Here is a 27,994-nt window from a genome sequence, read left to right as displayed (position 1 = left end):
AACGGGTCAGACTTCACACACCTAACCAGGAACTTCTCTCATTCTTTCTTCTTCCAGGAGACGGGGTGTCCCTGCTGGAGTCTTGAGGATGTTGCCCATTTCCCCCTGTTTTATGCACTCCATCCTCAAGTCCCCACAGCACAGCCCCGCCAAGCTGTGGATGACTCAATGGGACTCTGCAGGAGTCTCTCAGCCCTCTCTTTATGAATCCAGTAGTGATTGCTGTGAGGCTATGAGGTACTTCTCTCTCACGCCGAGCCACGGGGCTGAACACATCACACTGCTCCCAGTACACTGCCAGCAATTCAAGGACTATGGGTACATCTACACTGCATGCTCAGCCCAGGGTCTGACTTGAGCCCAAGACCTCCATCTGTCCACAGACAAGACACAAAGCTGTCTGACTCAGGTCAGCAAGCACTCAGAACCGAGGTCCAAGGACCCTGCTTAGGGGATGTGTCAGAGCCCAAGTCTTGCTGCGACTCAGGTCCAAGTTATATTGTCTTGCCGAGTAGACGCAGTCCAAGCCACAGATCTAAGTCAGAAAGTCTGCATAGTGCAGTATGAATACGTTAGCTTGGCCGTGAGACCCGGGTCCAGCCATTTTAAACCCAGGTTTACAGTGCAGTGTGGCGGCATAAGCATGGGCTTGAGAACAGTGAGTCCAGAGACCTGGACTTAGTGTGTAGTGTAGACATGAGACCAGGTAGAGAAATCAAAACTGGGTGACAGGGTACAGTGAACTCTAGTACGTCTTAAAACATGCAAGTTAAAAAAGACAGAGAAAAGTTGGAGCTGGGGACAGAAAGGGGTACTTTGATAAATAGTCTCTGGTCACATCTTAGAATTAGCAACTACTGGGATAGGCTAACAGGTAAAACGGAAGAAATGCAGGATTTACAATTACCACACAGGCTCCAGAGAATTATTCTAAATGACACTCTGCCATAGTATAATTATAGCATGATTTCAGAAAGTGGCAATTCCTGTATCTATTCAGTGCCAAGTTAGTTCAATGAAAGCCTCACCTGGGTTTTATACCTTGTGTACAGCACTTAGACACTGCAGTGATTGGTGCTGCTGGAATGCTGATGGGGATCTCAACAGGGGCCTACGAGCCAGAAATTCCTGCATTCTAATCCTGGCTCAAACTAGTTTACTGTGCAGACTTGGAAAAGCTAAACCAGACAACCCAGACTGGTGCCTTGCCTGGTTTGTACTGCCTTCTGAGGTCGCTAGCTATTTTGTGATCTGAAGTGGAGCAACAGCAGTGAAAGAAATGGGCCCTCTGTTCTTGTGGTTTTTACAACTCCTTAGCCATGGATCCTGCGTAAGTATTAGGTTAGCTTTAAACTGCGACATCTTTAGGACATCACCAATAGGTATGCAGACGTGAGCAATTAAAGATAAAACTCTGGACAGGTGCAAAATTAGAAACCTGTTTAAAAATGGACTCATATTTAGAAAGGGTGTTTCCAGTTTTGACACTTCTGAACCTACTTTATGAATATGCAAAGATATGTCCTCATTTCTAATAATGACAATCAGTCTGTCTGTCTCCAGGTGTTGTGTTTTACAGAAATTCAGAGGTTCGATTTCTGTGTGGCCACCTTTCTTCAATAAGCTCTGAAACACAAATAAATCATTGCAACAAAGTAAGAATGTTTGTCTGGCCAACATTTTTACACCTTACCAAAAACAGGCCATTTAATATGATTTCCAGTTGAGTATGAAAGCTATGATTTATCTGCAAATAACCTGGACATTCAGACCCTGGTTATGCTAAAGCCCAACATGAAAAATAAATCTTGTCTTGTTTAGATGGGTTTTCTCCCCAATTCTGCAAACAAATTTATATAAAAGTTTGATCTTATATAGTTCAGGATTGTTTGATGAGAGTACCAGTCAGGACTGGAAAGAGTAAGCTATTTTATCAATATGCCTAAGGCAGGGGTTCTCAAACTGGGGGTTGGGACCCCTTCAGGGAGTCGCAAGGTTATTATATGGGTGTCGCGAACTGTCTGCCTCCACCCCAAACCCCGCTTTGCACTCAGCATTTATAATGGTGTTAAATATATGTATAAAAAAGTGTTTTTAATTTATAAGGGGGGGGTCACACTCAGAAGCTTGCTATGTGAAAGAGGTCACCAGTACAAAAGTCTGAGAACCACTGGCCAAAGGTGTATTTCTGTTATTGATTATTTTGTTTCTAAAATAATTTAATTATCTGAAAATTCAACTTACTCTAAATATCAACACAAAACTTTAAAAATAAATTGACCACTTACTCAACCACCACACGGGAAAAGAAATAAGAAGAAAAAATGGCAAGCATTTTGAAGTGGACTCTCCCTGTGCCAACCTGTTTGCAGTGAGGAGAGATTCAGAATGGCCAGCCTCTCTCATCTCAACTCATCAGCACAGCAAAATCTATTTTCGTACTCTAATATACTCTTGGTTAGATAAACATCTCGATCTATGTATTACATGTGCTCTCGGGGAAGTCCACTGCAGCCAGAATGCAGAGAGTAGATGACCCAGTATTGAGACAGCGTGCTAGCTCATTTAATTTTACATTTTTTAAAGTTCCCTTTGCAGACAAACTCCACCACAGAATTAAGTTGCTGAGGTTAAAAAAAAAACCAAAACGCACCCAGTCAATCAACTACATAGAAAAGCATGAATAAGCAGATGGGCTTTCCACCATGCCCTGGAAGTCAGGCTGGAGTTCTATCAGACTAAGGCTGTGTCTACTAGAGTTGGCCGGAAAACAGATATACCTTCCTGCATAAAATGTTGCGTGTGTGAAATTTTTCTTTTGTCCCACACTGGGACAAAAGGCCAAAAATTTTCACGGGAAGGGTTTTCAAGAAATCTTTTGTTTCAGGAGCACTGAAACACAATGTTTGGCTTCCTGTCTGCCTGCTTGTAAGACACTTGTCAACTACAAATTATGAAAATTATGAAGCATACACAAACTACGGCCATGATACAGGCCTGGCAAATGCAAACCATAGTCATCTGGCACATGGTTTTGCATGGTTTGTGAATTTTCTTTGCTATTATGAACAGACAAAAATCTGAGGTGCTGGATTAGTCTTTAATGCCTGAAGTCCACCTCTTTTCTTTGATCACAAGTGAAAATTAATCAGTGATCGCTGATCCTAGTTCCCTCTGTTTATGTATCACTAAACTATCACACACTTTGGCATAATTTGGGTTGAATTATGGCTCCAGAGAGCCAAGATGAAGAAGCAGAGGGTGTTACTGATCAGGACTGAAATCCCCTAAGACCAACACAGCAGGAAGATACTGCAGGTCAGCATTAAGAAGCACTGGCCAAATCGTGTGAGGAAGAGACCCCCCAGAGCCATACCTGACTCAAGCCACTGGTACCAGTTCAACATTATAAGAAGCACTAAGTTCACTCACAATTTTAAATTTACTAGGAAGATTTAGAAATTGCCACATTACCTTCATTCTCACAAAGAAAGGGTCATCTTCTGTTTCAACTAGGTAGAACATACAAGCATTTTTGCAAGCCTCTTTAACAACACTTTTCAGTCTGTAGTGTAGAGTGTTGCATAAGTCACTAATCATGTTCTCATAGGAGGCTGTTCTTTTGGGGAAATGTGTGCATTTTTTCCTTTTGCCTGCACACTCTTCTGAGGTAGTGCTCTGATCTCTTCCTTTGTTACCCGCATGTATATTGTTCAAGATCACCCTGTTGAACTCAGCATATTCATTTAGAATGACCGAAATATCCCCCCGGGATTCTTTTAGTTTATCATCATATTTTAATTTGCTGAGATGTAAAGGAATACCATAGTCACAGCCCTGGCTTTTGACTTTTGCCGCATTTCTTTCACTGCTAAATTTATCCTGCCATGGAACAAAGAGAGGTGGTTCAGCAAAATCTGTGTAAATATCATTTCTCGGGTGCCAACTTGAACTACGCTGCCTTGTATCTGAACGCACAACTGTTACCAGAAGGGGGCTCCTACTCCTGGATGGTAAATTTAGACTAGGGGCTTCAGGAGCCTCTCTCAGGGGCAAAGTCTCAGCCATTACCTGGGCAGAAAACTCTTTTGGAAAGACACAATTGGAGGTAGAAAGTTGTGATTTCTGGCTCTTTATTACTTGTTTTAGCTTATAACTGAAACGCAGACATTCCATATCTAAAGTGTTCTGGGTAAGATCATCAATAACCTTCCAGGTCCTAGTCAACGAGCTTATTAAGTCAGATCGTTCCACAAAATGGTCATGTCTCTTTGAAGATTGTAAAGTTTTGTCTTTGTGTTTTTTGGTAACAATAAAGTTTGAATAATCCCTCACAGTGCCCTGATCATCTTTAATATTGACAAAAGGGGGCACATAGCTATCATCTTCCCTAAACCCAACAGGCCAGCCTGACTCATCAACTGAAAATCTTTTGCCTGCTTCCAAGGAGTCCCAGTCATCCCTCTTCCAATTTTCATTCGCTGAGCTTATACATGAACAATCGTAATTAGTCCTTGTAACGGTTGTTGCGCAGATAGTACCAATGGGTCTTGTGCCACAAGAACCCCTAAATTTAGCTGTGCGATGTACAGTACCTCCAAAGTACTCCTGGTCAGAGTCTCCAGAAAAAGACTCATACGATAAACTTTCAAAGGTCAAATGCACACCTCTATCTTTGTTAGAGAATTTTGTACCTTGGTTGGCCAAACGTTTCTCCAAAATATCCTCAGTATCACTCACTTCTAGAGTCTCTCTAGAGTCTGTGTGCGCATATAACGTTGTAGGCATTTGAACAGAGGAAACAGGGGTTTCTTCCCTAGTGACATCTAAGTCGGTTTGATGTAAATCAGCAAACATATTAGATTCTTCCATCATACAATCACTCTGCAGTTCTGTTATTTCACAAACAGAGCTCTGGTCACACGCTTCTAAGAACTGTTCCTCCTCTTCCTCTTCTAAAATAGATGCAGTGCTCGCAGCAGGGCTAGTCCTTCCTAGATCAAATTCCTCTCGTGATGTGGGTTCTTCTTTGTCATCATTCTCTAGTAAGTCTGCTATTTTGCCGACAGGGATTTTACGTTCAAAAAACATGTCTTTTTTTGCACATTCTGTGTAACAGGAACCTGAGAAAACTTCTTCTGCTGTGGAAGACATCTCCATCACATCTATTTGATCAGTGTGGTCAGAATTCATACTTTTGGAAAATACTGGATTCTTCTCACTTTGCTTTAATAAACTAGTGTGCAGAACTGTCTCTCTGCTGATGGGGATACTATGCTGCTGAAAAGCAACACCAGTCAACAATTCTGGGTTAGTACAAGTAGGCTTGTCAGCTGGAGAAATCTCTTCCTCACTCCCCAGTAAGTCTGCTATTTTAACTACAGGCATTTCATGTTCGAGAAATTTCTCTTTCTTTGGTCGTTCTGTATAACAAGAACTTGAGGAGTCATTCCCAGAAGGCAAAGGTGTTCGACTCTCAGAGATGGAGCACATTTCCGTAACACCTATTTGATCAGTGTGGTCAGAATTCATATTTTTGCAAAGCACTGGATCATGCTCACTTAGCTCTAATATACTTTCATGGAGTTCAGTCTCTCTGCTAATATGGCTGCTATACTGCTGAAAAGGAGTGCCAATCATCAATTCTGGGTCAGTGTGAGTGGGCTTGTCAGTTGGACTTGTCTCTTCCTCACTCAAAATAAGACTGTGCGTATACTGATGGTTTACAAAATTAATTTTTTTCAAGTCCAAATGTTCTTTAGCAAAAGATTTTTCATTATCCACTGATAAGATGCAAGCTGATTCTACCAATTTGCAAAGAGAGGTCTCATGTTCTCCATGTGTAATAACCATAGTTACCTGGTTTAATTCATCATTACATAGTGACTTTTTAGTAACAGAACAGACTCCAGTATTCTTATATTTGTCACAGCTTTTCTTGGCTTCAGAGTCAGCTTCCAAGTGTGTATTTTCAAATATTAGGCATGGGCTTTCACTTGCTTCTGAAGATTTGTTCAGCAGCTCTGTTGTGTCAGTAGAAGGGCTCCTTTGCTCTCCTTGAGTTGCTGTATTGCTTTGTACTTGATTTGATTCTTTAATACTCAGAGAAGTGTAATCGACAGAACCAGTTCCGCTGTCTTCCTGAGAAATGCAGCTGTCCTCTACTGAATCACTTTGTGCGGATGACTTAATTTCTTCAGCTGGTTGGACAGTGATTTCTTGGTTCTCAGGAAGTGCATCTTCAGATTGTGTTATTTCATCAAAAGGTACGTCCTGGACAGGACTTGCACCAGGTGATAATGTTAGAGTTAATACACTATCAAAGGGTTCTTCCAAGTCAACTGGACTGATTGCTTTGCTCTCTTCAGGTATGCAAATTTCCTTAGGAAGTACTACATTGATTGGATCCTGGTCCATATCTTCATGTTCCATATGTGCAGCATTAATTTCTTCGGCTGGTTGGACAGTGATTTCTTGGTTCTCAGGAAGTGCATCTTCAGATTGTGTTATTTCATCAAAAGGTACGTCCTGGACAGGACTTGCACCAGGTGATAATGTTAGAGTTAATACACTATCAAAGGGTTCTTCCAAGTCAACTGGACTGATTGCTTTGCTCTCTTCTGGTATGCAAATTTCCTTAGGAAGTACTACATTGATTGGATCCTGGTCCATATCTTCATGTTCCATATGTGCAGCATTAATTTCTTCGGCTGGTTGGACAGTGATTTCTTGGTTCTCAGGAAGTGCATCTTCAGATTGTGTTATTTCATCAGAAGGTACTTCCCGGACAGGACTTGCACAAGGTGATAATGTTAGAGTTAATACATTATCAAAGGGTTCTTCCAAGTCAACTGGACTGATTGCTTTGCTCTCTTCAGGTATGCAAATTTCCTTAGGAAGTACTACATTGATTGGATCCTGGTCCATATCTTCATGTTCCAGATCAGCATCATTACTTTCAGAAAGTGCTAAATCAATTGGTTCTACATTTATACTTTCATAGTCAAAATCTTCCTCCTCCTCCTCCTCCTCCTCTTCTCCCTGGTTTTCTAATGGATCATACGGTTCTCTCCCTTTTCCACATGGGCTATCATGTTTTGTGCTCTTCATATTCACTTCTAACTCTATTGCTTCACAGAGACGTAGTGATCCATCACCACCAGCCTGGCAATTGTCTTTGTCCTCTGCAGAGAGAGTGATGTTGTCCAGTGTCTTTCTTTCCTCAGAAATGACAGTATCATCACTAATAATCGCTGGCTGTTCATTTTCCTGCTTCTCTGGAAATTCAGTCTGCGAAAATGCAGAGTCACTCTGTGAAACTTTACTTAAATCAAGGGCTTGATGTGCTTCATCTGAGTCATCAGTGGAAAATTCTTCAGGTCTTATCCTTATATTGCTGGGTTTACCAGAAGGGTTGCAGGTAGAGCTACTGATAGAAATTACAGGGTCCAGTAATTCCTCTCTTTCACTCTTCTCTTCATCAACCTGAAATTTCAAAGTTTGAAATTTAACTACAGAGAAAGACAAATGTAGGAAGAGAAAGATCTCTGCAACTGGAGAATGTATCTTTTTAACTCCTCAAGCTTTCATAAGACAATCTTTTTTTAAAAACCCTAGAGAAATGAATTTCAATTCACACCCTGAATATTTTACTGCCAAATTCTGTCCTCAAAATAGACAAGTGAGCCCATTCACATCCCCGATCCTTCCAATTCCTCTTCAAGATCTGCTTCTTCTGTGATACTTATAGGGTATTGGCAGCTAACAACAGCTAGGGGGTTGGCAAATAGGAATTCCTGATTTTCTATTTCGTTTATTTGTATCTTAATATTTATTTTTTTAAAACTGCCTTGAAATCATCTCATGATGCACATAGCTAATCAAACCTCATGCTTTCCAACTTTACTCTCGCTTATTGCGGCTTGTCTTGAATTAGATTGTAAGTTCTTTGGAACCTGGAACTGCCTCTTACATTTGTACAACACCTAGCATAATGGGTTCCCAATGATCCCAATTATGGCCGCTGGGTGCTATTGTAGTACAAGAAATAGTGAAATCAACAGACACTGTTCACACTAATCTGAGGGCTGAATTTGGCTGTAAAAGCTCTGACTTTTGTCCACATGGGGCTTGTTCACCTGGTGGGGTAATGGGCTAATGGGTAATGAGTGATTTCTAAAGCACATTAATGTGTGTACGTTAATTGGTCTGGGTAGAGCCTGCTGGTGCGCTTTAATGCAGTACTGTTTCAAAGCATACCAGCAGGGTCTACATGGACCAGTTAATATGCAACGTGTTAGTGTGCTTTAGAAATCATTCCCCTGGAGAGCCTATTGCCTTACCATGTAAACAAGCCCAAGTGGACAAAAGTAATATTATGTAGACTCAGCAGGGTCTACACATTGTATGGACCAATTACCGTGCAAGATGTTCGTGAGCTGTAGAAATCACACCCTCATAGAACACATTATCCCACGATGTAGACAAGCCCTTGGGTTTCTCCCAAAATACTTCTAAATTTACAGTACAATACTAAACGTATATTAAAAACCTTTGGTACATCCTTTAAAATGCAAAAGGGGACCCCACTCTATAGTCTCGCAATTTGTTCAAGATGCTCCAGGAGACCCAGTCTAGGGGCTGAGTGCTCTATCCCAAAGCTGAAAAGACTATCAAAAGGTAGCCCAGAAACAGGTTGGGAAAGGGCCCAGAGGGTGGGCTGAAGAGAAGCCCTGGAAGGCATAAGAATCCTTTGGTTTGTTTGGACCTTTGTTACCATGGAACAGGTTACGGTTATTAGTGACTTGCCCAGAGGGCTAAACCATATCTCCAGCACAGACTGGTGTCTGGAAGACCGAGGATACCAACCCTGGGGAAGGAAACTGAGGCAGGGAGTGCCATGCTCGGCCAGTAGGGGACATTATAGGGCAGCCATACCCCATGACACACACCCTATAGAGAAAAAAAAACCCCAAACATAACAAGCTATCCCAACCTCAATAGTTAAACCACCCTCCCCACCCCCACTCCCCAGCCCAAAATACCCCTGCAAACAGACAGCCTTTGCGGTGGGTCATAAAGGCCAACAAATTCTGGCTATTTTGGACTGAGGGTGAGTGAATTCCAAACACAAAGGACCTTCATGAATGGAGAATGTCTGGCCAGAGTACTTATAAACAGAAGGGGACTCCATTTCAAACCCCTTGGCTGAGCAGAATGTGGCCGTATCCCAGGGGGAGATAGGGTGCCTCTCAAGTAGGAAAGTCTCAAGCCACTCACCGTTTTGTTTCAGCAATGAATGAATGACTGAAACGCTGATCAGCTTAAAGAGGCACTGTAAAGCTTTTTATTTTTTTTAAAAGGATCGTTTATGATCTTGAAATCAGCATCTATAGACTTAAAAGGGTACAAAAACATCACCAACAGCCCTTCTGCCAATCAGTTCCTTCCTCATTTGTCAGCCAGGGCATGAGTTCATCAGGGTCCATAGTGCTTCGTGTGCAATAGCAACTTTATTAGGGTCTAAGCAATGAAAATAGGGACGAACACGCTCCCAGCCTCTGCCTAGGTGTCTGTAATGTCAGGAGATGCTCTAAGAGAAACTGAAGCCTGAACATGGAACTCAGCTGTCTGTCAGGTGCTCTCTAAGTCCAGCGGATTCCACTTAATAGAATCCTGGTATTAGCAGCTTCTGATTAATGGCAACATATTGCTGGGAACCATGCCCTTCCATGAACATCAATGATAAGGGAGTTTGGATATTAGCACCTGTATGCTGCTTATAAAATTAAAAAAAAAAAATAGCTTAAGAATGGCCCCACTGCAGGCAGGCTTGTGCAGCTGCAGCCAGGGAAGGAAGTGCTGGGACGTGCCTGCCCTGGTCATGCCTCCCCACCCCCCCCATCGCAAACCTGCCTGCAGCTGGTGCTCAGCCTATCACAGCACTTCCTTGTGGGCTGCAACCTGGCAAACCAGCTGGCACGCAGGGACCACACTGGAGGTAAGGGACGCTGGGCAGGGCTGCAGGCTGGGAGGGGAAGCAGTAAGGGGAAAGGTGGAGGGTGCAGCCTGGATACCAGAGTACCTCTCCTTGCACTCTCCAGGCTGCACCCTGCTGGGGGGACTGCACGAAGCGCTGGGAAGGGCTGGGCCTTGAATGCTGGAGAATGCAGGGAGAGGTAGGGTGCAGGCTCCTATCAGCCATGCTCTCTGAGGAAAGCCCCAGCATCCAGCCTGCAGCTCCCGTCCTTGCTGCTACCCTGCCTGTAAGCAGGTTTGGTCAGAGCCTTCAGGACTCCTCACATTCCTCCCCATTCTGTTACCTTCTTCACCATCAAAAGAGTCACTGTTGTGGCAACATACCCCTAACAGGAATGGATACAACTCCTTCCAGCTCCCATGCACATTGATAGTTATGAACCCAGCAGAAGGAACAAGCGTCACTCGAGTGGGAAACAAGGCCCTCTTGTGCCCCCTTTTTACATTACTTAGTATGGGTCTTCGAGGCAGGTGTTTGTTACAAACACTCCCTATGTTTTCCCTGTGTTGTATTTCTTACATAACTATAGCGACTGAAATCCATGATCTTACCTTATTGAATGCATGGACAATATCTACGCATCCATCAATAATCACCTCTTGTGGTCCATCTTTCAAAGGCGGGCTGCTGGGATCACTGCAGTCATTGTTTGAAAAGGTCTTTATACAACCCGTGGATGACGGTTCATCACAAAAAAGCAATTGCTCAGAGGAATATGACACTGTGCTATGGATACTGCTGGAAACTTGATTGACCTCAGACTGAGAATCTGCAGGACATTTTTCCAAGCCGAAAGCTCCTTCACAGTCATCACTTAATTCAAAAGGATCCAGAGTAGTGCTGGAAGTCTGATTGGCCTCAGATTGAGAATCTGCAGGGCACTTTTCTAGATCAAAAGCTCCTTCACAGTCATCACTTAATTCAAAAGCATCCAGACTACTGTTTATGGATACATATTTTTCAGGGTTACTGTGTTCTACCACCTTCCTTGTACTGCTTAGGAATTTGTTTGGTTTGCTATAAAACAGAGCTACCCACATGTGAAGTATAAGTTTCATTTCTTCCACATCATCGGGCATACCAGGGTCCCAGGGCCTGGAGGGAAAAACAAATAAACTTAATTTCTCTAGCTGGTTGTGCAAAACTAATTCACATCAGCTCAATGGATTCAGAAGTCTCAAATGCAGGGAGCTCTTAGCAGAGGTCTAAATTATAAACTAGGCGGTTGTTTGCTTTGTTTTTTCCTTGTCTGAAAAAGGGTGGAATTTGTAGCCATAAATCAGTGGCTACAGTTTCGGATTTTCAATTCACTGGATGGGGACATCAGCTGGGAGCAGGGGGGAATCTGCCCAGAGTCTGGTCGGCTGCCGTGCTCCCTGTTCGGAGCCCGGGTGGCAGCCCAAGCCAGGAGCCTGGGTAGCAGCCTGGCTTGGAGCGGAGACCTACTAGCAGCCCCCCAGGGCAACTGGCTTTCTTGACAATTTCACAGCCCCATCAGAACCATGAAATTTACAAGACAGCCAGCAGCCAATGTAAGGAACGCAGCGTCTACACGACACTGCCTCACCCTAACTACACTGACATAAGCCCAACGCCTCTCGTAGAGGTGGAGTTATTATTAGGGCTGTCAAGCAATTAAAAAACTTAATCGTGATTAATCGCACTGTTCAACAATAATAGAATACCATTTAATTAAATATTTTGGATGTTTTCTACATTTTCAAATATATTGTTTTCAATTATAACACAGAATACAAAGTGTACAGTGCTCACTTTATTTTTTATTACCAATATTTGTGCTGTAAAAAATAAAAAAGTATTTTTCAATTCACCTCATACAAGTACTGTAGTGCAATCTCTTTATCATGAAAGTTGAACTTACAAATGTAGAATTATGTACAGAAAAAACTGCATTCAAAAATGAAACAATGTAAAACTTTAGAGCCTACAAATCCACTCAGTCCTACTTCTTGTTCAGCCAGTCATTCACACAAGCAAGTTTGTTTACATTTGCAGGAGATAATACTCCCTGCTTCTTGTTTACAATGTCACCTGAAAGTGAGAACAGGTGTTCTCATGGCACTGTTGTAGCCGGCGTTGCAAGATATTTACATGCCAGATGCGCTAAAGATGTCCCTTCATCTTCAACCACCTTTCCAGAGGACATGCTTCCAGGCTTATGAGGGGTTCTGCTCAATCCAAAAGCAGTGCAGACCAATGCATGTTCATTTTCATCATCTGAGTCAGATGCCACCAGCAGAAGGTTGATTTTCTTTTTTGATGGTTCAGGTTCTGTAGTTTCTGCATCCGAGTGTTGCTCTTTTAAGACTTCTGAAAGCATGCTCCACACCTTGTCTCTCTCAGATTTTGGAAGGCACGTCATGTTCTTAAACCTTGGGTTCAGTGCTGTAGCTCTCTTTAGAAATCTCGTATTGGTACCTTCTTTGCGTTTTGTGAAATCTGCAGTGCAAGTGTTCTTAAAATGAACAACATGTGCTGGGTCATCATCCAAGACAGAAATACATGTCAGAAAGCGGGTAAAACAAAGCAGGAGACATACTATTCTCCCACAAGGAGTTCTGTCAAAATTTAATTAACACATTATTTTTTTTAATGAGTGTCATCAGTATGGAAGCATGTCGCCTGGAATGGTAGCCGAAGCATGAAGGGGCATACGAATGTTTAGCATATCTGGCACCTAAATACCTTGCAATGCCAGCTACAAAAGTGCCATGCGAACACCTGTTCTCACTTTCAGGTAACATTGTAAATAAGCAGCGGGCAGCATTATATCCCAAAAATGTAAACAAACTTGCTTGTCTTAGCAATAGGCTGAAGAAGAAGTAGGACTGAGTGGACTTGTAGGCTCTAAAGTTTTACATTGTTTTGTTTTTGAGTGCAGTTATGTTGCAAAAAAAAAAAAATCTACATTTGTAAGTTGCACTTTCACGATAAAGAGATTGCATTATGGTACATGTATGAGGTGAACTGAAAATACTATTTCTTTTGTTTATCATTTTTACAGTGCAAATATTCATAATAAAAATAATAATATAAAGTGAGCACTGTACAATTTGTATTCTGCGTTGTAATTTAAATCAATATTAGAATATATAAAAAACATCCAAAAACAGTTAATAAATTTCAATTGATATTCTATTGTTTAACAGTGCAATTAAAACTGCGATTAATCGTGATTAATTTTTTAAATCGCGATTAATATTTTTGAGTTGATCGCGTGAGTTAACTGCAATTAGTTGACAGCCCTAGTTATAATGTTGGTGTAGCAGGGCCCTTACATTGGCAGGAGCAAGGCTGTAGCATAGACACTGACATAGTTAGGTCGACATAAGCTGCCTTTTGTCAACCTACCTCTGTAGCATAGACCAAGCCAAAGAAACCCCTTTTCAACAGTGCTCCAGAAGTACTGTAGAGAAGACAGGGCAAGAAATATCTATAATTTACCCACCACTGAGCCACTTACCCATGCAGAGCACGAATTACAGTTTTCTCTAAAGAATTGTTGGTGTATTTGCTATCTAAATTGAAGAGGTATTCAGCTTCCCATTGACATGTCACCTTAACAGATCCATCACAGCTCTTCACTGTGTGAGACTTGGAGAAGTCTTCCTTCAACCTGGAAGAAAGGGCACCTCTTCTGTGTTTTACCACCAAATCGTCAAATGGCTTCTGCATATGAGTATTGTTCTGCTGATGCCGGAAAGGCAGAACTTTCCCAACTAGAGGACCCGATTTAGCACTTTTAGCTCCATTTCGGAAGGCAGCAGGGCCCTGTGCTCCTTTTGGGAGGGCGTTTTTTTTAGAATGTTCTGATATCTGTGAGGCATAAGAGTGCTCAGAGGCAATAGAAGAATGCTTGTTCACATCTGAAGTATCTAGCACCTCCTTGGAAAGCAATGGCCGGGCTTTGGCAGAATTAGGGCTTGTGCAGTTCTTCTTGCTGGAAATTACAGGGCTTTTATCTTTTGGGAAAGCAGCTAAGTCTTTTCTTAAATCAGATTTTGCAGGAGAAGAAAGTTTCTGATTCTCTGTTTGGCTAGAAGAGGATCCTCCCTTTAGATGTTTATCCACCCTGTGGTACTCATGATCTGAAGCAATTCGCGAAGGCTTCCTTTTCCGAAGAGAGCGTCGCTCTTTTGACAGGTCATAAGGAGAGGCAACTCTACTATCTTTATGATCAACTGGAGGAATGCAAGAGCTCAGAGCTAGATCAGCCAACAAATTCAACCCATGCGATTCACAGTTACTTCCTTTCAGAGTCAGGTTGACATCTTGAGCAGTAACACTGTGTGTGTAAGTCTCATTTACACCACTGACTGTCCCTTGACTTTCTGATGGAATGTCATTTGATGACAGTGACAACATCTCTTTCTTTACTGCATAAGAAAAACAAAATCAGATAATAAATACTGAATCATGTATTTCTATCATGAGAAATACTTAAAGTAGAGTTCTGCTCTTAAAAGTGACTGTCCAAATGGCATCATGGCATTTATTACTTCTCAATTATTTCCACCTCAAATATACCCAGTTTGCAAGTAAAAAGATGGTAAATTTGCAAATTTAAAATAAAGTTCAAGAAATACAAAAGTTAATTTTGCTATTATTGTTACAGTAGCATTTTAGAATTCACTTTGTTGTGCAAGGAGCTGTACAGAGAGAGGCTGTGAGTTTACATTGTAACTTGAACACACTGCACATACTGAATATATTCAAGTATACATTTAAACAATACAGCCAATAAGGAAAAATACTACATATATACAGTGTAACTGCTCTTTAACCTTACTTCTCCATTTCCTCTCTTTTTTCATTTTAATTTGCAATCTTCATTGTTTGCATTAACAGTGGTTTGCTTTTAGTTCTCCACATAGTTTCTGAAGTCTTTAAAAAGAGGAAACAAACCCCACTGATGCATGCATAGGTGAGGTTTTTCATAGGAGTGGGTGGGTGAGATTCTGTGGCTTGCGCTGTGCAGGAGGTCAGACTAGATGATCAGAATGGTCCCTTCTGACCTTAGTATCTATGAATCTATGCTTCCAAGTAGTGCATAATTAGTTCTTCCAAGTGCAGAATACAGATACATGCATCTCAAAGACTGTGTACTTTATACAGACCCAGGCACAATTATGGTGCCTCCTGGAAGTCAGGTAGTGACACAAAACTCCAGAGCGTCAGGAATATTTAATTTATTTATTTATCCAATGTTTAAAATGCACCCACCACCATGTCTCTGGGCATGTGCATATAAAAACAATACAAAAATTATATAACATTACATTAATTAGACTCATAATAAAAAAACAGTACAAAAATATCGCTTCCCACTCTTCATGCAAAGCCATGAAAAGATACGCTCTGTATAGTGTCCTGAGGGCTAAACTCTGGCTCTGTAGCAAGGCATTTAAGTTGTGTTCTTCTTCTTTCTAAAAATTTTCCCTTTTTTTGGCACATGCTGGGACTCTGCTCCCAGTTTCTTTCCCTAAAATATTACACATCCACGTACGTGTGTAACAAAACCAAAACAGGACTTGCCCTCTGAGGGCATAAACAAGACACTGGACGGGCTTGGTACTCAACTTTGAGACTCCACCTCACCTTGGCCACAGCCAGTGCACAGGTAGGAGACGAGTACTAATCTAACAAACGCTGAATGAAGTATATTGCTTACACCACAGACAGCACTGCTTATTTTTTATGGTCTGTAGTAAAAGAATAACGATTCATAATTTGAGTCTACGGAGTGAGATTACTCTCCAAAACCTTCTCTCCACTTGGCAAAGGGGCCAGAGAGAAAGAAAGACTGGAGACAGAGAGATCCAGAGAAGGATGTTGTAAAACATGCTGAGTTTAAAAAATGTAAGGGCTTTCCTGTTCCATCGTTTATTCTGGCACTTTAATACTAGTTCTCAGTTGTAGACAGAGAGTCTTTGCAAGCCAACATTTGCACATACTGTATAAAGAGGCTTTCCATGCTGCTTTTGAAACTTTCTCTAGTTTATTCTTTTGAGTTGTGGCAATTTCACTATTTTTAAAAGCACTGGATTTACAGTGTAATAAGCTAAAAACCTGGTCAGATGCCAAATATAAATTGGGCTTATAAGACATTACACAATTTGCCTTAAAGCAGTTTAAAAGCATGAGCCATTCTGAGATGTGAAAAGAGCAGTCTGAATGATCAGAGAACTGCACATTTTCCAAGCTTGCTATCTGAGTGATTAGGAAGTGTCTCAAAGAGGCTGGAACTATTTACAAATCAAATTGGATATTCATGATATCCCTAATATTTTAGATGAAAAGTTACACAAAGAACAACATTCTTACCAGGTTCCAATTGCTGTATGGCTTTAGGCTTACAGCTCCCTTTAGGTATGGTTTTTATTGTCTTACTTTTTGTTTGCTTTGCGACTTTCTCAGAAGTCTGATCATTTTTTGCATCTGGTTGCTTAAGTTTCCTTGGTTTCTTGGTAGCCAAACTAGTATCTACAGGCGAAGACGTTCCTTTAGTTGTAGGCTCAGATTGTGTTCTGTGTACAAATTCTGCAGACAGTACCTCAGCACCTTGGATAAAAAAAGGTCTTTTTAAAGGGGGTTAGTTAAAAAAATTTTTTTTTAAAAAGAAACACTAATTTCAATAGACATGGGAATGTACAAGTTACTGCTGACAAGTAAGCACTGGTGACAACACAGTCCTGATGAAAATTGGTTTAAAATATTTGATTTTAGAAAGAGGGGTATGTGATTGAAAGTAACCAGCAAGTGCTTATTAAAATTTAAGCTTCAACACACAAGCTTATTAGTGCACTATTTCTCAACACTTTCACTGTCCAAGAATCAACACTTGATCAGTGTGAACTCGTTTGACAAGTTACTGTACTCCTCCTGCTTGGCACATCTAGATGTAAAGCCTAGATGCATTTATTTAGCATCCCAAGTGGCTTCTGAGCCCTTGTCTCATATTGCTCAGAATTGTAGCCAGGAGCAGAAGCTTTTGGGTAATTTCCAAATGGAAGGCAGTGCAGTGCAGGATGGAGTTTGGCATGTCGGTTGAACAGGTGCAGCCATACTCATAGTTTCCAATCCACATGGAGAAGAAACCATTGTAGACTGCACGAATTCAGCCCAACCTGAACTAAAGACCAGCTCCTGATGTTGCAGCTACTGATACAAACAAACACTTGTAAAATGTCTGGAACGACTGTTATGTGTGGACATATACGACAACAACTTTGCATGCCCAAGGCATTTTGGCTGCAAGCTTATCACCATGTTTTTTCACCGAGTGTCATCAGGGTCATAATGAGACTCCCCTGTAAGGAAGCCAGAAGGAAAACCATGAAAGGAAGTCTTTCAATTAACTAGCAACAAGTGATGACTCAGCAACTGATCTACCTGCCCAAGATATTGGAAGCCTGTTTATTATTATTGTTAACATTCTCACCCAAGGCAGGAATTGAGTGGTGTTCCTTAAGTATATCAGCACACAAACAAGGTAAGACCATTGTGATCGAGTTTTAAACTTCAGACATGGATTATATATGACGAGTTTTTTTGAGCGAGTTGGTTTATATGGTGCTTACCTCTTTTCCTTTTATGTGGAAACTGCAAATTTGCTAATTTAAGTGTGGGTTCATTAGAATTTGTTGCAAGACCCTGTTTTTTGGGAAAAGGAAAAGAAACATTCATCCTTTTCTTTTTGGTCCCTTTTCTGTTGCTGTCCACCACAGAAAGAATTTTCAAAGGGGCCCATTTCTTCTTTGTGCTGGTCACAATGGCTCTGTTGGATTTCCTCTTATTCTGCTGCATCTTCAGATTACCTGCTGGGTTCACTTCCGCCTTGGCATCTTCCTGGCACTGGTTCAATTCTGGAACATTCTTAGGTTTTTCAGTTTCAACTCTTATCTCTGCTGCTATATCAGGAGGCACAGAGTCCGGTGGCAAAACGAAAGAAGAGTCAGCTTCACAGGTTCTGTCAGAAATGCCGCACAGGGACTGAGGACTGCCCGCCAAACAGTCTAAGGCCATGGACATTTCCAAAGAATAGCTGCTGGGGTCAGAAAGATAAGACTGTAGTTGGGAAAATGACTGTTTTGGGCATTTTTCAGGAGGAGAAACACTTTCAGACTTATTTGGTGATAGATCACAAAAAAGGAGCAAATTGTCATTTTTGCCAGAAGCTGCAAGTGAATTTTTATCAAGTTTTGCAAATTTCTGGAAGTACTGCTTTACCAAAATGCTGGAATGGAGTCCCGCCTCAGGTGAATATGTTGTAGCTTCCTGTATGGCACAGTGAAGGCCCGGCAAAACAGAGGTTACTTTTAAAGAGATCTCGTTGAATTTGTTTTCACAATTCAATTCCTGTTTTTTTACTGGGGGGAAAAAAAACAGTACTTCAATAATATAATAATATGATCACGCAGACACACAAACATATCAATGCTAAAGTAATGTTAAAGGTCTGAAAAACCCACAAAAAGTTATCCCAGAAACATTCTCCTCACTTTGATGGATGCTTTTAACTCCTGCTAAAGATAAGGAGAGTTCCACGTGGATAACAAACATAGACTAGACCCCTCAGAGTCAAGAAAGAAATTCTCTTTCATTAGCTTGCCCTGTTGTGCAAGTTATTACAGAGGCTTTAGAGAAAAGTGTAACATTACATATCATACACAGATCAAATTCAGGTTTCAGAGTAGCAGCCGTGTTAGTCTGTATTCTCAAAAAGAAAAGGAGTACTTGTGGCACCTTAGAGACTAACAAATTTATTAGAGCATAAGCTTTCGTGAGCTACAGCTCACTTCTGTTTTTTCCACCAAATGCATCCGATGAAGTGAGCTGTAGCTCACGAAAGCTTATGCTCTAATAAATTTGTTAGTCTCTAAGGTGCCACAAGTACTCCTTTTCTTTTTTAGATCAAATTCAGTTATCTGAATGTTTCCAAGGAAATCTGAAATGCTGGGATAAACAGAGTTTTGAATAAATGAATTTTCGGTTCCATACCAATTTAAAATTTAAGATACCTTAAAATTCAGGTAACTGGGGTTGGCCTATGCTGTTTATCTCCCTGTTTAGATGCTACTTTCAATAGTATTTGCATCTTTACTATGCTGACCGCTGGAGAAAGTAATTGGCTTGGAAACTACAGGTCTACTAAACAAAACACATATAGTATGTTGTGCAGAATAGGGAAAAGAGGGCATAAACAGGAGGTGTTAACGTAATACAAATAAATAATGCCAGAATGCTAGTCTCAGCTGGACACATTGCCTTTAATGGGGCCAGGATTTCACCCAATGGGAGTTTTACCATTGACTTCAATGCGGCCAGAATTTTACCACTCATTGTCTTCAACATTAGGGAAAGAGACAACTTGCTGAAGGTACGGATCTCCATTTGTTAAATGCCCCTGCTATTTGAGGGAATTAAATTGAAGGTAGAGTCAGATGTTTTTCAACCACACCCATTTCATGAATAACCAATGTGAGACATGGCTTGCTGGGTTTCGCCAGATGCCCAACTTGTGCAACCTGCTTCATTATTTAGCCTACTGCAATCTCACAATTGCAACACAAGCCCTTGTGAGCCCAAGACTTGATTGACATATGTCACTCTTAGCAAGGCTCCCAGCAGTGCTGCTCTGCAGCCTGTTGCTTGTTCAAGAACACAGCAGCACATTTGTTCACTGGGTTGAGCAACCGCAACCATATTACACGTATCCTACATTCTTCACATCAGGTGGGCTTCAGAGCCCAAGCTCCAACTTGAGCTGAAACTTCCAAGTGCTGTTTACACAGCTATTTTAAAAGCACTAGCACCAGGCCTGCAAGCCCAAGTCTGTTGAGCGGGGATGGGAGGCTTGCTGCCAAATGATGTGCAGATATACCAGGGGCAAGCAAACTTTTTGGCCTGAGGGCCGCATCGGGTTTCTGAAATTGTTCGGAGGGCTGGTTAGGGGAGGCTGTGCTTCCCCAGACAGCCAGGCGTGGCCCGACCCCTGCCCCCTATCCAACCCCCCTACTTCTCGCCCCCCCAGGACTCCTGCCCCATCCAACCTTCCCTGTTCCCTGATGGCCCCCTCCCCCATCCACCCCCCCGCTCCCTGTCCCCTGACTGCCCCCCACCACCCCATCCAACCCCTCCTCTTATTCCTTCCTGCCTGATGCCCCGGGACCCCTGTCCCGTCCAAGCACCCCTTCTCCCTGTCCCCTGACTGCCCCTGGAACCCTTGCCCCTGACTGCCCCCCTTTGCCCCATCCAACCCCACTCTCCTTCCTGACTGCCCCCTGGGGACCTCTGTTCCCCACCCTCTGAACACCCTGACCCCTATCCACACCCCCGCCCCTGATCACCCTCCCCAAACTCTCCTGCCCCTCTACCACGCTGCCTGGAGCACTGGTGGCTGGCGGCGCTACAGCCATGCTGCCCAGAGCACCAGGACAAACAGAGCATTGCACCAGTGGCACAGTGAGCTGAGGCTGTGGGGGAGGAGCCGGGGGCTAGCCTTCCAGACCAGGAGCTCAGGCTCCGGGTAGGAGGGTCCCGCGGGCCATAGTTTGCCCACCTCTGAGATATACCCTTAGGTAGGCTCACAACAGACACTGTTAATTTTCAAAGCCTTTAATCCTCAAATCTCCAAGGGCATAAGAATGGCCATACTGGGTCAAATCAAAGGTCCATTTAGCCCAGTATCCTGTCTTCCAACAGTGGTCAATGCCAGGTTCCCCAGAAGGAATGAACAGAACAGGTAATCATCAAGTGATCCATCCTCGGTCACCCATTCCCAGCTTCTGGGAGACTAGGGACACCATCCCTGCCAATCCTGGCTAATAGCCATTGAACTTATCTAGTTCTTTTTTGAACCCAGTTATAGTCTTGGCCTTCACGACTCCTCTGGCAAAGAATTCCACAGGTTGACTGTGCATTGTGTGAAGAATGTTTTGTTTTTTTTAAGCCAGCTGCCTATTAATTTCATGGGGTGACTCCTAGTTCTTGTGTTATGAGAAGGAGTAAGTAACACTTCCTTATTTACTTTCTCCACACCAGTTATGAGTTTATAGACCTCAACCATATCCCCCCTTAGTCATCTCTTTTCCAAGCTGAAAATGTCCCAGTCTTATTAACCTCTCCTGATACGGAAACCATTCCATACCCCTAACCATTTTTGTTGCCCTTCTCAGCACCTTTTCCAGTTCCAATCTATCTTTTTTGACATGGGGTGACCACATCTGCGCGCAGTATTCAAGATGTGGGCGTACCATGGATTCATACAGAGGCAACATGATATTTTCTATCTTATTCTCTATCCCTTTCGTAATGATTCCCAACATTCTGTTCGCTGTTTTGACTGCGGCTGCCCACTAAGTGGATGCTTTCAGAGAATTATCCACAATGACGCCAAGATCTCTTTCTTGAGGGGTAAGAGCTAGTTTAGCCCCCGTCACTGCATGTGTATAGTTGGCCTGACTATTAATTCTTAGAATTCTAAAGTGAGAAACAGCAACAGAGTAAATTCAGCGCCCACCTCAATTCTCCTCTCCCTTTGCCCTCCCTTTTCCATCTTGCTGTCTTCATAGCCTCACAAAACCCCAGGACAGAGCCAACCAAAAGGCTCTCCATTCTTCCCCTCAGAGCTAGGAGAGAATCTATAAATGGGGTGGCCAACCTGTGGCTCTAGAGCCACATGTGGCTCTTTAGAGGTTCATACGGCTCCTTCTATAGGCACTGACTCCAGGACTGGAGCTATAGATGCCAACTTTCCAATGTGCCGGGGGGTGCTCACTGCTCAACCCCCTGCTCTGCCCCAGGCCCTGCCACCACTCCACCCCTTTCCCCAACAGCTCTGCCCCTTTCCCCCAGTCTGCCATGCCCTCGCTCCTCCCCCTCCCCCAGAGCCTCCTGCGCATGCAAAACAGCTGATTGCGGCAGGTGCTGTCTGGTGGGGCTGCCGGCAGGCGGAAGGCGTTGGGGGCTGGAGCTGATGGGGGGCTGCTGATGTATTACTGTGGCTCTTTGGCAATGTACACTGGTAAATTCTGGCTCCTTCTCAGGCTCAGGTTGCCCACCCCTGGTCTATAACAACTTTATTTTTAACACTGGGAAGGAGAAAGTTCAGTTCTGGCAGGAAAGCAAGATTTCAACTGGGTTAACACAGGTCTAGAATAGCTCATTCAGATAACTGAAATTAAACAGGTTTCAGAGTAGCAGCCGTGTTAGTCTGTATTCGCAAAAAGAAAAGGAGTACTTGTGGCACCTTATAGACTAACAAATTTATTAGAGCATAAGCTTTCATGAGCTACAGCTCACTTCATCGGATGCATTTGGTGGAAAAATCTTTTTTCCACCAAATGCATCCGATGAAGTGAGCTGTAGCTCACGAAAGCTTATGCTCAAATAAATTTGTTAGTCTATAAGGTGCCACAAGTACTCCTTTTCTTTTTGTGAAATTAAACAGCAACCTAAAAAGGAGTCCTGTTGAAACCAACAACTGGAAGCTACTACATGTTAAAATCCTACAGTGCAATCTAATTGAAATTACACTGTCAATATAATTTAAGAACTGTAATATAATTAGTACTCTAAATTACTATACATTATCCTCTCCTCTTCCCTCTTTTCCTGGCTTGGAACCAGGAAGTAATTGCAAACTCCTTCCCACATCCACACTGTGCTCAAACCTGCCACTTCGTTCTCCATAACACATAAAAGCTCTGTCCTTTCTGTTCCATTCATCTGGGCAGCGCTGGCTTCCAATCATTTCCTGCCTTGACTACAGCAAAATCCTCCCCTCTGGCCTCAGTGACACCCACATCATCCCGACTCCAGTCTGTCCAAAATGTGGCCATCAAAATTATCTTCCTTCACAGACTGACCATCTCACTCCCCATTCTGAATCCCCTCCAGTAGCTTCCCTTTGGAGACACATCAAGTTTAAAATTCTCACATTCATTTTCAAAGCTATCCATAACTCTGTCCCAGCCTACATCTTGGATCTTGTCTGCTATCACATTTTCCCCTTCTTGCTCTGCCATTTTCTGTGATTTCCTTCTCTCACATTAATCTCCGTATGTCTCCTCCCACCCCATGCATGGAATGCCATTCCCAAAGCAGTGTGCCAAGCTACAGTCATCTTTTCATCCAAATTAAGTTTAAAAGCCTATTTCTGCCACAGCTGCCTGAAGGAAGAGAGTTTATAGCTTAGTTCAAATTATGAATACAAGCTAAACTCCCCCCACCTCTGGATTTCCAATTGGGTCCTGTCTACTTTCTAAATTATGAGCTCTTTAAGGCCTGGTTTGTTTTTATTTGTGTGCTGTATGGCACTGAAGCACATTGTCAGCACAATAATCACTAAAACAAAAACAGAATAAAATACATGATAGTGTGGGTTGATGTAATGTTTTACTGGCTTGAGTTTAGGATGAATCACCAAAAACAAGGCCAAAAGTTACACAGGTCATTTAAAAGGAGAAGCAAATACAACTTTTCTACTAGCATCACGTATTATATTTCATATGTTTATAATGAAAAGTTGTTTCAGAAACTATTTTAGAATTGTAACATTTTGAGTGCTACAATTTTTTGTATCCTTCCACCTGTACAGTCTAGTTAGTTGTGTTACAGTACATCCTCACAGCAAGAAAAAAGCCTATGGCAGCAAGTCTGAGAGCCTGGGTCACCTGACTTGGGCTCACGCTACAACGCTAAAAATAGCAGCTTAAACGCTTGGCCCTGGGCTAGAGGCCGGGCTCTGGAATCCGGGGACAGGGGAGGGTCTTGCAGCCTGGGATCTAACCCAAGCATCTACCCGGCTATTTTTAGCCCCGCAGGATGAGTCCTGAGAGCCAGAGTCTTTTTTTTGCTGTGTAGACGTACCCTTTGTTACTATGCGATGAATTCTACAGGTCTCAGAGGAAGAGAAAAGTTATAATACATTTTTAAACACATGACTATAAATAGCTTTACTGTTCACTGGGATTACACAGATCTATAGTCCAGTATCTTATGAGCCACCATAGATGATATGGAGTGTGTGTGCGCGTGCACGCGCGCGCACACAAAATGTGGGGTAATGAGCCCCCCCATTTGCTGCTTGCCTTGTACTGTTCAGAGGTTTGCAATATTAGAAGTATTCCCTGCTGAGGTGAATTAGTGAAAAGAATGCAGGCGGGGCAGTAAAAAGTGAATAACCATTTTTTTACATGATTAAATAAATAAACTTTACACATTAATACCATCACCCTCTATAAGGCATGGTATAAAATTAATATACAGATATAAAATGTTATGTGAATATAACATTGGAGTTGAAATTGTATTATATTTCGAGATTTATGTGTGTTTAAATTTGCAACCTTCATTTTCCATTCATTCGGGTTTTTTTTACATAAAACAGAGGCAAATCTTAGAGACCGCAAACAGCAGTGAACGTAAGCAGTGCTTTACTCAACAAAGCTCCTACACTTAACTTCTAGTTCTTATTGAAAATATCATTTGAAGATTTATAATAAGTAAACCATTGTTTATAATTCCATCAGTATTAGAGTTTTAGAATCTGCTGACCAAGAGGCTTAAAGGGAATCATGTAATCAAAATATAAATGCTATGTTTTATACCAGTTCAATATTTTCACACATATAATAGATGCAAACAGAACACCCTACCTGTCGAACATATTGATCTAGAAGAAGTGAATAAAAACAACGCTTGGAGACTGATGGGCTCATCTAGGTCAAAACCTGTAAAAAAAAAGAAAATGCAGTTTATTTATAAAAAAGAGAGTGTTCTACAATTTAAAAAAAGGCACACAATGTGAAGTATTTATTTAGACCTTAGTAAATTCTTACCTTTGTCATCTGTTAACGCAGAGGATGTAAGTAAAATAAGAAACCCTTGATCTTGTAAATATTTGATGATAGCCTAGAATAAGTACATATGAAACTATAGTGAGTTTTTTCTTTTTCTTTAAAGCAAATTCATTACTCACTAAAGACACACAGCATAGTCACCAGCACTGCAGGTTTTCCCACCAATATGTCTCAACAAAATCTTAGCGGCATCACCTCTAGAGATAAGGCAGCAGTTCAGCCTCTAAACCTCTCGGCCTGTGCTGAGACCATCAACAAGAGTACCAGCTGTGATGATTTTCTAATGTAACTGTTCTCTAAGAAATAGACCAGCATGATCAACTCACTCATTTCTTATATACGAGGTCAACGAACCACAGTCAGATGGTAAAAACGTTTCAGTCAGTACAGCCTGTACCAATTTGAGCTAGTGACCCATAGATGAAATGTTCCATATAGTCTATTATCAATCCCGCAAATTATCCACTCCCCCCTTATTTCTTAATAATTATATACAGATACACCAGCAAAACTAAGAAAATTTGTCCAAATAAATCCAAGAGTAGGAGCGAAATAAAACTCCAGTATCCTACCAGCATACAACAGTTACACCCACATCGCCAAACTAAAGTGAAAATAAAATGTTACATATGTTTGACTTATTAATATCAGCAATATAAAATGGGAAAAGTAAAAAAAAAACACACATTCATGATGAAAATACAGTAATTTAGAAACATTAAATAATTTCACTATTTAATATTTAAACAAATTAATGTTAAAACATTTTATAGTTGTTTTGAACCAGTATGTGAAAAGAATAAAAGCCAAGTTCATCACAAAGTTATTACAATGCGCATCCAAATAAATAAAACAATGACATCTCTTATCAGTATGAAGGCTGCAAGCAGGAAGGATGAGGAAAGCCAAATGCTAATTAAACATCAGAGTTTAAAATACAGTTCAAAAATTTATACTGAACAAAATAGGTGCAGTTTGATTTCAAGCAGCACAAATTACCCCAATACCACTTTCATTTTTAGACTGCAAAAAGAGTACGTATGTACGCACACACAGTTGAAAGTGAAACTATGATGCTAGTAATTTTAGTTTCACTTTCAATTAGGTGCCAGTGAAGTAAAAATTACCAGCAATTAAGTAACATAAATAAATGGTAAATAATAATAAATATAATAAAAAGCCACAAAACAGAATGGGGCAATGCTTGCTGCCTCCTCCTTGAAACACAGAAGAGGTTTTTCAGCCCAATTTGACTATTTTTTGATACTTTAAATACAACTATGAAATGTTCTTATTTGCACTCAATTCCCAATTCCTATTCACCACCACTGTGAAACCTTGACTTCATAGGCTCCTCTGAGATTCCATTCTACCAGTGCCTAATTTATAATGAAAGAGGTGCCAGGGCTCAAGCAATTTTTTTACATTCAAAACTGATGCAGCAAGCCCAGAGGGGCCAAGGCTATGAATTGCTAAGCCCAGAGGGTCCAGGGCTCAGTCCTGAGGCAAGCCCTGGCACAAATTAAGCACTGATTCTACCCATGTCACACAAGATTGAAATCCAGCCATCAACCTCTTCAGCCTTTCTGAACGAGAAGCTGTAGAAGGCTGCAGACCTTGGGCCAATCCTCAGCTGGTATATATCAGCATACTGTACCTGAAGTCAACAGAACCTTGCCAGTTTACATCAGATGAGGATTTGGCCCCCTAGCTTTGAGTCAGGAGGAGAAATTCTTTTTCAGATCACAGCATAGCCTCCATAATTTCAGAACTCAGGAAGCCTATGAAGCTTCTAGGGGACAGCTGCCAAATATCTGATTGGATTGGGGCTCCCTATCAGCCATAAAGGAGAACTCTGAGAGTGGGGCACCTGGTATCCTTTGCTCAGTAATTGGTCATTCTGCTTGCACTGCAGCAATCAGTCTCCACCAGCTTAATACATATAATGCAGTAAGAGCTCTTTAACTATATGATTTAGTCTGCAGTAGTAGAAAAAACCAACCCATCTCGGCAAGACATAAAGGAAGACTCAAAGGCCTTGAAAAATGCATTGTATTCAGTGCTGTGTTTAATTCATGCTAGAAATCAGGTCACAACTTGTACCCTGTAATCTTCTGTCAACACTCCATAAATTACAGTCTCCCACCTAAAAATATAAAACATGCCACTTTTCAAAGTTAAGTAACTCAGATGCCAATTTGCATTATTTAGGAAAAGGCCTGTAAACCCCTTTTAAAGACTAAGAATCTTCACATAGAAATTAAATATGACCATTTTTCCCTAGACTACAATCACTTAAAATAATTCTTACCAACTCCTTTTCCTTTAGGTTTTCTAATAATGGATCCATTTTATGTTGGTCTTTATTTGAAATTTCCACTTCATACAAACTGAAGGAAATATCTTGATAACAGACTGGGAAGAAAACAAAGAGCACTTTATATTTAAATAACTGATTTAAATGAACCTCTGACATACAAAACAGAAAAAAAAATGTAGTATTACGTATTGACCAGCATGATTAGTTTTCAGAGAATGAAAATCCTGGGTTTTAAAAGAGTAAATACTGCAGAGATTTTCTAAACAGTTGCATGAATTCACATCACAGGAACAATCTACTGCAGTGATTCCCAAACTTGTTCCGCCACTTATGCAGGGAAAGCCCCTGGCGGGCCAGGCCAGTTTGTTTACCTGCCACGTCTGCAGGTTCAGCCTATCGCGGCTCCTAGTGGTTGTGGTTCGCTGCTCCAGGCCAATGGGAGCTGCTGGAAGTGGCGCGGGCTGAGGGACGTACTGGCCGCCACTTCCAGCAGCTCCCATTGGCCTAGAGCAGTGAACCGCGGCCACTGGGAGCCGCGATCAGCCGAACCCGCGGATGCGGCAGGTAAACAAACCAGCCCGGCCTGCCCGGGGCTTTCCCTGCACAAGCGGTGGAACAAGTTTGGGAACCACTGATCTACTGCTATCACCAGTTTAAGAGGAAGTTCATAGCTGAAACCCTGCGGCAGACAAAAGCAACTTAATGTATTTTCATTCATTTTGCAGAGCTTTGCGGAGTTGTTCAGAGGTA

General features: G+C 41.8%; 1 protein-coding gene and 1 long non-coding RNA gene across 6 annotated transcripts in view; one reads left to right on the top strand and one right to left on the bottom strand.

Moving 5' to 3' along the window:
- Window positions 1-27,994, bottom strand: part of TASOR2 (transcription activation suppressor family member 2) — a 71,240-nt gene that overhangs the window by 11,719 nt on the left and 31,527 nt on the right. For 3 of the 5 annotated variants that reach the window (XM_038387642.2, XM_043499311.1, XM_038387639.2), the window contains exons 11-19: window positions 27,236-27,339; window positions 24,904-24,976; window positions 24,721-24,795; window positions 17,641-18,429; window positions 16,385-16,621; window positions 13,524-14,436; window positions 10,591-11,134; window positions 3,475-7,485; window positions 1,501-1,626 (exon numbers count right to left, since the gene is read on the bottom strand). In XM_038387642.2, the coding sequence (XP_038243570.1) occupies window positions 1,501-1,626; window positions 3,475-7,485; window positions 10,591-11,134; window positions 13,524-14,436; window positions 16,385-16,621; window positions 17,641-18,429; window positions 24,721-24,795; window positions 24,904-24,976; window positions 27,236-27,339 (6,872 nt within the window). Of the gene's footprint in view, window positions 1-1,500; window positions 1,627-3,474; window positions 7,486-10,590; window positions 11,135-13,523; window positions 14,437-16,384; window positions 16,622-17,640; window positions 18,430-24,720; window positions 24,796-24,903; window positions 24,977-27,235; window positions 27,340-27,994 lie in introns of those variants that run through there. The other 2 variants (XM_038387640.2, XM_043499324.1) reach the window with 2 other exon arrangements.
- On the top strand, window positions 1,525-19,996 carry LOC122456963. Its single transcript, XR_006276178.1, has 4 exons — window positions 1,525-1,655; window positions 17,344-17,552; window positions 17,788-18,744; window positions 18,984-19,996. It is a non-coding gene; the product is annotated as an uncharacterized LOC122456963 (long non-coding RNA).

This window comes from Dermochelys coriacea, chromosome 1, assembly GCF_009764565.3.
Source record: "Dermochelys coriacea isolate rDerCor1 chromosome 1, rDerCor1.pri.v4, whole genome shotgun sequence".
NCBI classification, from domain to species: domain Eukaryota; kingdom Metazoa; phylum Chordata; order Testudines; family Dermochelyidae; genus Dermochelys; species Dermochelys coriacea.
Note: the sequence above shows the minus strand (reverse complement) of the source record. Positions and strands in the feature narration are given on the sequence as shown.